Source organism: Dryas octopetala, chromosome 6 (genome assembly GCF_963921425.1).
Source record: "Dryas octopetala chromosome 6, drDryOcto1.1, whole genome shotgun sequence".
NCBI classification, from domain to species: Eukaryota; Viridiplantae; Streptophyta; class Magnoliopsida; order Rosales; family Rosaceae; genus Dryas; species Dryas octopetala.
The window spans coordinates 13,987,311-14,000,837 of NC_141371.1; the positions used below are offsets into that span (position 1 = coordinate 13,987,311).

The 13,527-nt window shown below is 37.5% G+C and overlaps 1 protein-coding gene, 1 long non-coding RNA gene and 1 pseudogene across 2 annotated transcripts; all 3 read right to left on the reverse strand.

Annotated features, from left to right (window-relative positions):
• Positions 1 to 2,269: 2,269 nt before the first annotated feature.
• On the reverse strand, positions 2,270 to 2,917 carry LOC147282621 (UDP-glycosyltransferase 73C2 pseudogene; annotated as a pseudogene).
• Positions 2,918 to 6,024: 3,107 nt separating this feature from the next.
• On the reverse strand, positions 6,025 to 10,125 carry LOC147282622 (uncharacterized). Its single transcript, XR_015122951.1, has 7 exons — positions 9,673 to 10,125; positions 9,121 to 9,208; positions 8,846 to 9,033; positions 8,672 to 8,761; positions 7,139 to 7,253; positions 6,951 to 7,024; positions 6,025 to 6,464 (listed from the first exon to the last, which is right to left on the reverse strand). It is a non-coding gene; the product is annotated as an uncharacterized LOC147282622 (long non-coding RNA).
• An 842-nt stretch (positions 10,126 to 10,967) lies between these two features.
• LOC147282623 (uncharacterized) lies at positions 10,968 to 13,210 on the reverse strand. The gene has a single exon (XM_086248570.1). It carries the CDS (start codon positions 13,144 to 13,146, stop codon positions 11,056 to 11,058), a length of 2,091 nt encoding a protein of 696 aa, XP_086104696.1. The 5' UTR covers positions 13,147 to 13,210; the 3' UTR covers positions 10,968 to 11,055.
• Between the last annotated feature and the right edge of the window lie 317 nt (positions 13,211 to 13,527).

Sequence of the window (13,527 nt, forward strand, 5' to 3'; positions counted from 1 at the left end):
TTTGTTTGGCCGTTTTGAGATTTCGTTTAGTTATTTTTAAACCCAACACATTTTTATATAAAAAAATAATTAAAAATATCCTAAAAGGCCTAAACTCTAATATCTTATACCATATCCTAAACAATATAGAGTATAGATTATAGAATATATAGAGTTTTGGCCTCGTTTGTTTCAGAGGGCTGTCTTGGCATGGACTATTTATAGGGACTGGCATGGACTGGCTTGGCATGGACTAAGCTAGTTAAAAACTGCCTTTATGTTTGGTACAGTGCAGGACTAACAAACTAGATAATTAAAATAGTATTGTCCTATGTTTGGTGCAGTGAATGTTTAACAAGTTGATAATTATTTTAGGTTTTTAAAAAATATTTCTAAGTTTGTTTAGAAAATTAGAAAAGTATTTATAAATAATTTTCTTTAATGAAACTATATATTTTACCTTGACTCAAATTAAAAATAAAACTAATAAGTTAAACAAAAATTAATCAACCAATACCTCACCCATTTGCATTTTATTTTTTTAATGAAAATTTATCTTTTACACTTTAAAGAATAAAACTAAAAAATTTAAAAACAATTGATCAACCAAAACTCCCACATAAGCCCCGTGTTTTCTTCCTCCCCACCTACCCACAGTCACAGTACCCACTTCTTCCTCCCACCTACCCACAATCACAACCATGTCGATCACTTCTTCTTCCTCCTCTTCTCTCTCTCTTTCCATCTCTTTCTTTCTCCACATATATATATATATATATCTCTCTCTCATGTCTGCACCTCTCTTCTCTCTACACCCATTTGCATTTGCAGCAAAATGGGTGCGTTGAACCCGACATTGAATCCAAAATGGTTACATTACCTCAAACAAACACAGGAGAAAGAGCATTATTCACCACTTGATTGGGCTCTTCATCAGATTTCACAATCTGGGCATGACGCCGGAGCTGGGTGGGCGGAGTACAATCTGGGTAGAGGGTGCAATGGGGCCGGAGCTGGGTAGGCGGAGTGCGACTGGGGGGTTGGGTGGGGGGGTGCGACTGGGCTGGGGGGTGGGGTGGGGTGGGGATGTGCTGGGTTGGGTTGGGGGGGAGAAGCGAAGGACGGGCTGAGGATGGTTGCAAGCCAAGGAGGTTCTTAGCTAAACCTCCACTTTCTCATGGGTTTCACTAAGCCCACCTACGAAGGTTCATTTAAGTTAGAGGGGATTCACTAAGCCCCATTTTTTTTTAATCCTAATCTCACCAAACATGGGCTTAGGGTCTTAACTAAGCCAATCCATGTTAAGAAGGTGAAACAAACGGGCCCTTAGTGTATAGATTATAGAGTATAAAGAGTATTAGGGTATATAGAGTTTAGTATTATGATTTAGCGTATAGAGTATAGATTTATAAAATATAAAGAATATATTAATTTTATTTATTCATTATACTAATTTTATTTAACAGTATTTGCCATCAGCGCGCATTATATTCATCTTATATCACATTAAATCTACTATATAATTTAGTTTCTTCAATGTTTTTTTATCAATGTGGTAAATAATATGTTAAATAAATATATGGTAAAGTTTCATTCAAAATTTCCGTCGTTTCTGTCTAATTTCTGTCGAAATTTAAAAATCTTCGAAATTTCCGTCGAAATTTTCATTGAAATTTTCATCAAAATTTCTTCGAAATCCAAAATTTTATTCATTGGGTATAGTTGAGAGCATAAATGTAATTTGCTCAATATTTAACTTCCATATTTAGCAATAATTACATGGATGACGACCACAAATCCTTAATTATTGGCAACATTCTCCTTTTGTTTTCAAATAGTAACTACATAATTGTTATCAAATTTTAGTGCCACATTCTCTTTTTGTAGCCGTCATGAAATATAATTACATAATTATTATTAAATTCTAGTGCCACATTCTCTTTTTGTTTTTGGTTTCTGTTTTCTCTCTCCCTGACTCACTTGCACGTCTTAATTCTTTCAAATCTCTCATCACTTTTTAGTTTGGGAAAATGTTAGCAAAAAGACTATAACTATATCCCTATTTTAAGTTGAGGATCCCGTTTTCACTTTGCTTCAATTAAGGACTATTATTTTTCAAGTACTTCAATCATGAATATTCCGTCAATTCTATCAAAATTTCTGTTAAAATTGATCACGTGAGGGTCACGTGACCAATTTATAAGGGCAAAAAAGTCTTTTCTCATAAAAAAATTATAAATAAATAAAACTAAATAAATTTAAACAAATTTAAAAACAAAAAAAATTCCCTTCATCTCCCTCCATCTCCCACCCTCGCCACCCCCTGCACAATGTCTTGGACGAGTAGTTCAATGTTTTGATGAGAAGATCCTCCTTCTCCTATTGCTCTCTTTGCCATCTCTGCAAACTCTCTGACTCTTTCTCTTCTCCCTTGGCTTTCTTCTCCAATACCCATCAATTTGTCAATGGCCTCCTTCACATTTTCCCTTTTCACCAACACCCCAATCTTCTCCTCCTCTCCCCACTTTACTAGATGTTCCACCCCAACCCTCACTGTAATTTTTAGAATCTGTGCAGCTAGTTTCTCATTCAAAAATTGGTCTGCAAACAGTGGCCATGTGATCATAGGCACCTTAGCACATATGCTTTCCAGTGTGGAATTCCATCCACAATGTGTTAAGAACCCCCCAATTGCAGGGTGTGATAGTATAAGTGTTTACGGAGCCCAACCCCGAATCAGAAGCCCCTTTTCTTTGGTCCTTTCCTCAAATCTATTCTATGTAATCCACTTTTCCAACTCTTCTGTGTGACGACTACGGCCCCTTACAACCCAGATGAATGGTTTATCGGATCCTCTACCTCTCTTATCTTTTTTTTCTCTCTCTGCCCCCAGCCAGCTCCCCCTCCCCGTCACAGTCACCCATCCCCGCCCCCTCATCCCCCTATACCATCGCCATCCATCCCCCCTCCCCTACCCGTCCCAGCCCTAGCCCCATCCAGCTCCACCATCCCAACCCAGCCCCGGCCCCGTCGCAAAACTCAGTCAAACCCACCCCTGCCCACCTCTTCCTCACTCTCGTCGTGCCCCCTCACCCAACGGTCGACGACTCCTCACTCCCCCGGCAGCGGCATCAACGGCTATTCTCTCCCCCTGCCGCCTCTCTCTCTTTTTATCTCTTTCTCTGTCTGATCTAGAAGGGGCTGAGGCTGGGTGTGACTAGGTTTTGCGACGAGGCCGGGGCTGGGTTGGGGTGGTGGAGCTGGATGGGGCCAAGGTGGGGGAGGGGGAGGGGAGAGGCGGAGTGGGGCTGGGCTGGGTGGGGGGAATGTTGGGTTGACATTGTGCATGGGGTGGCGAAGGTGGAAGATGGAGGGAATTTTTTTTTGTTTTTAAATTTGTTTAAATTTATTTAGTTTTATTTTTTATAAATCTTTTTTATGAGAAAAGACTTTTTTGCCTTTATAAATTGGTCACGTGACCCTTACGTGATCAATTTTACGGAAGTTTTGACAGAATTGACGGAATATCCTTGATTGAAGCACTTGAAAAATAATAGTCCTTAATTGAAGTAAAGTGAAAACGAGATCCTCAACTGAAAATAGGGGTATAGTTATAGTCCTTTTGCTAACATTTTCCCTTTTAGTTTTTATAATTCTAATCAAGTTTTTTTTTTTCCCTTTTGTACCAAGTTTTTTATTTATTAATATTTTCTTATAACTATTTATTATACTTATATTTATCATACCTATTATAAATATATTGATTAGTGTGAATGACCACCATAATGTCAATAAGGTACAAACTATAATATTTTGTAACATATACCATAATGGTCAAATTTAGTGATTTGTAGCCTATGATTTATGAGCATTAGATGATTGTTTTGGTCATTGTACTTCTGTAATTTGTAGTCTAATAAGAAGATCGAATTGACACACTCAATTTCTCTCAATTCTCTTTTTCTCTTTTTATCACTTTTCTTTATATTTATAACACGTTATTAGCACGAAAGTCTTTCTATTGATATTATTCTTAAGTCCCTGGAAAACACTTTCGACCTAGCATGAGGATTGTACTAAATCCATTGGTTTTAACTTTAGTAGAGAATGGTTGTCCATAAGCCGGATTGTACGTTAGTAGTGGACAACTGTGTATGAGCTATGTATAAGCTGAGAATGATGAGTCACTTTTTTGTTGCAAACATGTTCAGCCGCAATTGTGATACCGTATTTAAGTTAGGAAAACTTAATTAAATGACCTATTTTTATACAACTTAAGGTTTTTTGACCCCTTTCTCAAAAACTTACTTTTGCAACCCCTTTTTATTTTTTGAGACTAAAATGCCCATAATTGAAAAGTAGTCGACAAAGTGGTGGACAAAATTGGTGGACTAAGTGGTGGATAGGTGCTATAACACCTGTCAACCAGAAAATCCACCGAAAAGTCCACTTGAAATAGTGCTATAGCACTTGTCGACCAAAAAATCCATCGAAAAGTCCACATCTACAATTTTTGCATCTTTTTCTTCTTCTCCGGTGAATCAAATCCAAATTCATTCAATTTGTTAACTTAATTTGGACATTTCAGATGAGAATGTTGACTTGTTTTCTTTAATTAGCTAGCTAGCTAGATGGGAATGAAGATAAAAAACATAAATCATAAAAATCCATATATGGGTGGACAAAAGAAACCAGATCCATATATATATATATCCATAAATCATAATCCATATCCATATCATAAAGAAACCAGATATGAATTACCCAATCAATCAAAAAAGGTGACATACTTACATCTCTTTCATAATTTTTATTAAAAGACAAAAAAAAAAATTAAAGGAAATTGAAGCAACTTAGCAAATCCTATAGTAAGCCACTCAACTGGGATACGTGTTTAGAAAAGGTTCCCATTCGAGGTGGCACAGCCATTCGCAAATCCTATAATAAGCCACTCAGCCATACCTTCAAGTGGTTGATTGGAATTTGCAGGGTCGGGTGAAGGGGTGTGTTTGTTTGTTTGTTTGTTGTTTTTTGTTTTTTGTTTTTTGTTTTTTTTTTGTTTTTTTTTTTTTGTGTCTTGAGTGTGTAAGGATTGTTCTTTAAGGTCTTTTTTCTTTGTGTTAATTAAGTAAATTCACAAATTAAGTTTTGAGGGTGTACAAAAAGAAAAAAAAGAATAATGCTATATTTACCACATTCTTATACCATATTTTTATACTATCTTACGTGTCATTATTTTATTGGACAAATTTTTTCTTTTTATTTTTGGATTTTTGTTTTTAATTTTTAGTGTCTAATGCATGAATGCCATGTAAGTTGCCACATAAGGTGGTATGAAATTATAGTATAAAATTGTGGGATGTCTAGCACTACTGAAAAAAAAAAACATATACAAATAGCAACTCTCACACAAAATAGCTTAAATTAGATCAAAATAGCTTATTTAATTAAATTATCCTTTGAACTAATACTTAATGACCCTTCTATTTCAACTTGCTGACATCCAACTAGAAATAACCCAGCAAGCTCTCTCTGAACCAAAAAAATATTCACCTGCGCCGACGCATTTTGGGAGGGGTATAAACATATATTGACTGGAGATTGACTTTTAAGTAAGAGCTTCTTTTTTTTTTCCTTTTTCTTTTTTTTTCCTTTTTCTTTTTTTACTGTGTATAGGGCCATAGGCTTGAGCAATTCAGGCTTGATAATGAGATGAGTGTTCATATATAAATGCGAGTTGAGATCTGTGTCCCCTTTTCTCTCTCTCGTTTCTGTCCCTTAGCTAGTTTTTTGACATCTGTAACATAATTTAACAACTTAACTCAAATTTTTTTTGGCCAAGGAACGACTTAACTCTGTTTTAATTAAAACAAAAGTGAATGAAAGATAATTGAAGAGATGGAGGGTGAGAGCAGTTTGCTCGATCAGAGAGTTCTCTATCGCCGGAGCAATCCTCCGGCACGCTAGATGATCTTATTTAAGGGATTTCTCTTTCTTGCAAAAAATCAATTTAGCAATCCAATTTTTTTAGTTAACATCTTTTGGTCTGAATAACTCCATTAAAAGCTAAAGGCTTATACAGTTACAAGCAAAAGGGCTGAGGGGGGTTGGCACCCTGCCACACAGCTCGCAAAGAAAACTACACCAAAACTTGAAGGAAAATAAAGAAATAAAAGAGAGAACAAAATAAAAACAACCTAAAACAGAACTGCAACTATAACAATGCAGCAAAAAGAAGCTAAAACGCCTGGTGTGAATAGGGCCCTACAGTTCTTGTTGCTGGAAACACCTTGTAAGCATGCTTTATTATCCTTGTATCCTTCTGCAACTTTGCTCATTTATATTTTCTTACAAGAAAAGACTTGAATATTCTGAGATTTCAATCATGGGTCTTGCACATGTTCTTGATATTATGAAAAGCTCAAGTCATGTACCTTTGAAGCTTGTTAATGACCTTGTCTACTCCCACAAAATTCTTGAATATTCTGACAGAACAAGCATATCCATGAAAACAAATTATACATCATTAGTTGGATTAACTACCGTCATTTAACTGAATTAGCTACATACATTTAACTCATGAGCAAGATAAGCATGACAGGAAAAACTAGTTAAAAATTGAAATAAACACATACATATAAATCTAAGTTGCTCAACTTTTCCATCCAATGAAAAATAAAATGCCAAGAAAAAATAAAAAACAAATCACCATATTGTATTTGAAAAGAAGAGCAAAAAAAAAAAGAACAGTCAGAACATCCACACAAGCTTATGAAATTACCATTGTACTTGATAAATCTCAGCATGGAGTCTCATGAATCATGTTAGTAGAGTCAGTATGGAAATAAATGGCAGAACTAGAAAGCACCAAGCAAGTGAGGTACTAAAGAACATATTACCAAACATTTATTATTACTCAGCATCCATAGGAATGAAATTGTTCAGCACCATATTAGAAAAGTGGAACTTACATGTGAACTGGGAAATGGGCTTTAAACCTCGCTTGAAGTGGAGCCTCATCAAAAAGAATTGGCAAAATATATATCTGAAATGAAAAGTCATCATAACTGTTGAAGAACAGAGTGTGCATAGCCATGGAACACTAATTAACTAAAATTTTTCCTTATCGCAAAGAAAAGAAGCAAAGAAAAAGGATTACCTAGAGAGCAATGCTGGTCGACCTCATCAATAGTTGGCTTTATTAATTTAAAGCTCGAACAGCTAACAGGTATGCTGCAACTTCCGTCCACAATTTCAGAGATGTAAGGTTTCCCCTGCAAATAATGTATGTGTTAGATTCATTCCTGCAAACAACTAGATTTCAAAAGAAAATTTAGCATTCAACATATGATATTGATGAGGACATATATCATATGACTACAACTTGGAACAAGACCACTACCAATTTTAAAATGATAAAAATTTGAACTGGAGTTACGTCAATACTATAATGCAGGTTATCCAGTTATTCCTTTTCAAAAGAGTGCTGCTATTTGCACACCCTTTTTTTTCTTTTTGCACACCCTTTTCCCACTTTTTCTCATTTCACACCCTCACACCCTTCCCATAATTAAATTTTCTCATACACACACCCCTCCCAATTACCATAATATCCCCATTTTATCACACACCCCATCAACTCAGAAAAAAAAAAAAAAAAAAAAACACACACCCCAGCCCCGTCACTGCCCACCCCAGCCCCGTCACAGCCCACCCCAGCCCCGACCCACCCACCGAGCCCCTCACCCAACCACCTCCTTCCCTCCCGCACCCTCCCCGCACCACCCTCCTCTCTCTCTCTCCTCCCCCGCAGCACCACCTCCTCTCTCTCTCTCTCTCTCCTCCCGCGCGCAGCATCCGTTCGACACTGGTCCGCCGAAAATGTCACACTCGTTCGGCAGTCATCCGCCAAACGATGTGAGTGTTGTTCGGCAGGTACCCACAGAACATCAAGGACCCGTTCGGCAAGTACTCGCCGAACCAGCTACTCGGAGATGGGCGAGAAGAAGCTCGACGGTGCGCGCTGATGGAGGAGCTATCGCTGATGTCGGCGGCTCGAGGGAAGCTGGGCACTTCTCCGGTGTGGAAGAGCAGCTGAAGGCACTTCTGATGTTGATGGAGCAGCTGGGCACTTCTCCGGGGTGGAAACTCGACGGTGCGACGCGGTGGTGCTGCAAGCAGAAGGGGCGGGGCTGGGGTGGTCGGGGTTGGGTTGGGGTGGGCTGGGGCGGGGCGGGGCTGGGGTGGTTGGGGCTGGGTTGGGGTGAGAAGGGGCGGGGTTGGGCTGTGACGGGGCTGGGGTGGTCGGGGCTGGGGAGGGGCTGGGTTGGGCTGTGACGGGGAGAGATGGTAGAGAGAGGGAAGGAGAGATGGGATGGGGTTTTGGGTAATTTTGTTTTAGGTGTTTTTTGTCATTTCACAAATTAAAATTTAGGGGTGTGCAAATAGCAGCCCTCTTTCAAAATTAGATCTTTAGGACTTTCTTGCCTTACAAAAAAAATTTCATTGGCTGAGTTCTTTATCTCCTGGGAAACTCAGATTCAGAAAACATGGATTGCACAGACAAAGGAAAAAAAAAAAACCCATCACATCACATAGTGAGAATAAATATGGATAACCATAGAAAAAAATCTGAACCAAGTAGTAAAAACTATTTAACACAGCTGGACTCAAGACAAACAATTGAGCTTACACTTTCAAGGGAGAGAACTCGGCAAATTGTAGCAATTGTCCATATTGATAGTGCAAGAGCTTCCTCAGTGGCAACCAACTTAACATTGACCTTTAACCAAGTGAAGGAATGTTCAGAGAATATAAAAAAAATTAAAAAAAAAATGGAGAGGAAGAGAGAGATAGAGAAAATAACCTAAGAACAATGAGTAATCAAACAAAAACCCCAGGATCTTCAAATGAACCTAGACATTTTTCATGGAAACCAAGGGCAGCAACTGGAGGTGGCCTATACTCAAAAGCCTGTAGATGTTCAAGGGGTTGAAAAGCTAATTCACTTCCACGTTGGGGAAGAGGCAGAGCATGAAAATCGTTTTTATTCTCCTATCATAGAAAATAACTGTCAAATGGAAATCAAAATATCAATTATATAGAAAAATATGTAAACATCGACAATATTGATAAACTCACCCTATCCCATTCCATTATAAAGTCATCCCAAAGGTCATCATCATCATCCTCTGATACCTTGCTTCTAACTGGACTACGCATCCCTGACCTGACACAAAAAAAAAAAAAAAAATGCAATGAAAATTTTGAGAGATTTGAGTGTAAACACAGAACAAACATAAACCAAAACCAAACTTAAATTTCTTACCTCCAAAATTACAGAAAAATAAGATAAAAGAAAAAATGAAAATTAAAGGAAAAAAAAAAGGACTAAAGTAAAAATAAAAAACTTATGACAGATTTATGGGCTGGCCCGGCCCGTTTGACACCTCTAATTCTCGTTTTACCTGCCTCTATTGCTTCACAAGCTTGGTTTCCCCTCTTAAATTAAATTAGGTGACACTTTTTTTATCTGGGGGAGAGAGGATTTGAAATCAGAAATTCTTCAACATTGTGGAGAAAAATACACTAAACCAAGTAGACACCTGTTTTTTTTCAAACAATTCATTTAAAAGAATTTTTTTACAAACAAAAAAGAAAAAGACCCACCCAGCAAACCTGTCCCTTACTCACCAGATTCCCTGGCGACTTTCCCTCTTCTCTCTCTTTCTTCTTCCCTCTCTTGCCCTCTATTTCCCACAAAAGCTTGACAAAGTATGTTCCTACCCTTCTCTTTTGATCTCCCAGTAGAAGTAAAGTCCTTATGACCTGATTTCAGACAAAAAGATGAAAAGCGGGTTAAAATATAAGTAATGCGACAGAATCAAGAGGAGGGAGAATATCTGGAAGAGAGAACAATAGAGCGCCTGAGCTGATAATAGAAACCACTACAAAATCCCAAATGCACATCATAAAAATAATAGGAACCAAAGTTTTATGATGCTAACAAGAAAGTCAGATATGTGAAGAGAAACAGCAAAATCGAATGGAAAGCCACTTAATTTCAATGTACAGAAAACCAAAAAAGAATCAAAACAAAATTTAAGTATTCGAAAACTGAGATTTCTTAATTTCTACAAGCATAAAGATTCTTTAATTACTAGGTTTAATTTCAGATGCAATTAGCCTTTAAATACAATCTCAGAGCTAACTATGTAACAAGTTACATTCAGTCAACAAAAGGTCAAAGTGTACAGCTGTAGAAGAATGATGACAGGGCAGACCAGACTATGCATTACCCTTTGCTCATTTTCTTGATTGGAGCAAATTCACAATACAAATTTCACCAAAGAGAATACCGGAAATTAAGACAATATTGAAACTACTTGAGATGAGAAGGCATTTTGAACTGAATCAACCAAAAGAGCCATTTGATGTATTTCATATGGTACTCCACTCAATAAGGCAAAGAAACTTTTAAATAGCATTTTAATCGTCATTTAAATAAGCATGACATTTACTCCACTTGTACCTCATTTTGAAAATCTTCCATCCTTTTGATCTTTTTGATCCCTACACCATTTTTTATGTAAAAAGAAGTGACAAATTATAACAGAATTTTTTTCATTTAAAACACAGAGTCCAAAGAAAATACAAGGTTACAATCGGAAGTATAGTGTAAACTAATCTTACATATTAACTTTTCAGGGATATCTTTGTTCCATTCGAAGGAAGAACTATACAAGGTCAAGCCTCATACCAGATCCTCGTATACCCACAAGCACTGTGAACCACTTTGACCATAAAACCTCTACCAACACAACAAACTATCACTGCACCACTACCACCACCACAATCAAACAACCTCCAACAACTACCACACCAACAAACTTTCACACCCAGCTCTAAAGGCCAGAAGAATCTACATGATAAAAGACATAAATTTCACATGATGGATATATAATAGATAACATATAGACGACATCCATTGTTGCCAAAAGTGCAGTAGTTTTAAAGTTCATTGTGATAATGAGGAGGATCTGAAAAAACTATGAATTTTCAAAGATGCAAATCAACTCATGTTATCAATGCCAACAAAGCAGGATCTACATTATCCTTAAACAATAAATCAACTATCAATTCCGCCGTTGATGCATCTGCAGAGAAACCCCTCTCCACCATTTCTTCAATAAGTCCCACCGCCCTTAATGTCTCATCATTGTTAAGAAACCCTCGAATAATTGTGTTATAGGTGGGACCTTCTGGAGGACAACCTTTCGTTTCCATTCCTCTAAGCAACTTTTCTGCTTCATTTATTAGGCCCCCATTACAAAATCCACTAATCATTATATTATATGTCCACACATTAGGTTCAAATCCCTTTGATGATAAACTGCAAAAGAGATCCCTTGCAGATTCAAGTTTTCCAGCTTTGCACAAACCTTCAATTAGAATATTGTAAATCACAATATTCAGATCCAACTTCTTGCCTTCTATCTCTCTAAACAATTCTATTGCCATAGAAAGTTGTTGGTTTTTACAAAGGCCATCCAGTAAAACAGCATAAGTTTGGACATTTGGAAGTTGGCCACAAGCTTGCATCTTAGAGAGCAAGTTTTGAGCATCTTGTGTTCTCCCCACTTTGCAAAAACCATCCATAAGAGTGGTATAAGTAATGGTATTAGGAACCGGTCCTGTACGAGACATTTCTCTAAAAAGCATCATGGCCTCTTCGATCTTTTTATGCTTGCAATATCCGTTTATCAATATGTTATAACTATGAGCATTATCAATGGCACCTTTGCTACGCATTAGATCAAAAACTCTTTTTGCTTCCTTCAATTCTCCTCGCAAGCAGTAACCATCCATAAGTGAACAGTACGTAACTGTATCAGGTTCAATATCTCTTTGAATCATCATTTCCACCACACTTTCTGCTTCCACAGCTTTCCCCTCCTTACAAAGTGTATCTACTAAGATACTGAAGGTGCGTACATCTGGAAAGATTTTTTTACTCACCATTTCCTTCAACAATCTCGTAGCTTCTTCCCACTCGCCTAATTTGCAAACTCCATCAATTAAAGAATTATAAGTAATGACGTCTGGAACAATACCCCTACTAATCATTTCTGTAAAGAGGTTCAATGCATCAGCAACTAGTGTGTCCTTACAAAGACTGTCAATGATGGTGCTATAGGAAACTACGTTAGGTTTACAGCCTTCTTCTTCCATCTTCCTAAGCAATTGAATAGCTGCACCATTATTCCCCATTTTGCAAAAGGCGTTTATTAAAGTACTAAATGTGACCACATCGGGCTTACAACCTCCCTCCACCATATTTCTGTACAGCCCTGCTGCTTCTGAAACTCTATCCTCAAGAAGAAAGCCCTTGATTAGAGTGGTGAAGGTCGTGACATCTGGTTCAATACCCCTACTAATCATTTCTGTAAAGAGGTTCAATGCATCAGCAACTAGTGTGTCCTTACAAAGACTGTCAATGATGGTGTTATAGGAAACTACGTCAGGCTTACAACCTTCTTGTTCCATCTTCCTAAGCAATTGAATAGCCGCACCATTGTTACCCATTTTACAAGAAGCGTTTATTAAAGTACTAAATGTGACCACATCGGGCTTACAACCTCCCTCCACCATATTTCTGTACAGTCCTGCTGCCTCAGCAACTCTACCCGCAAGAAGAAAGCCCTTGATTAGAGTGTTGAAGGTCGTGACATCTGGTTCAAAACCAAATTTAAAGAATTTTCCCAACACCGATAAACTACAACCCATTTGGTTCAGATGACTAAAACAATTAATGATAATGTTTAGAGTATAAACATCAGGTGCAATTCCCAACAGGCACATTTGTTTATACAAAGAGATGACTGCCGAATAATGTTTCAATTTGGCAAGTTGACCCAAGATTTGATTGAAACGGACAACCGAAGGCAGAGGACGCATTTGAAGCATGGTATTGAACAAATTCAAAGCATCGTGGAGATTAGTGGGTTTGGGTTGGGGGTTTGTAAATTTTGTTGGGTTTGAGGATTGAGAATGAAACAAGGCAAAGTAATTGTTGAAGAAAACAAGATGAGTAGAGTAGTGAAGACAAGGCGAAGGCATACCTCTGCTTTTGTAACAAGAAGCAGTTCTCCACATCGTCTTCAGCATCTCAGAGCCCCCAACGATAGAGATTTGGGTACGTGAAGGCGGAATTTCAACGCCGGAAGCTGAAGGTGGATTCTGTTGTCGCCACATCGACACACTGATATAAATGATTTAAATATCACGGGAATTTTTGTTCGAAAATAAGCAAAAGAGTCCAAAAAAAAAAAAGTTAGGTATTAAAAGGAGTTATTTCACAAAATTTTCCTAACATATTTTGTTGTTGCAGTGATTTGCAACTGCTGTCTAACACAAAAATGAAAATGTGTTTGGAATTGCTTGTAATCATGGAATTAAAGCTACATGTAAATAAACTTTAATTCTCTTTTAGGAGCAAAAGAAACTCTCTATTTAAACTTGCTAACCAAATTACATGAATACAAAATA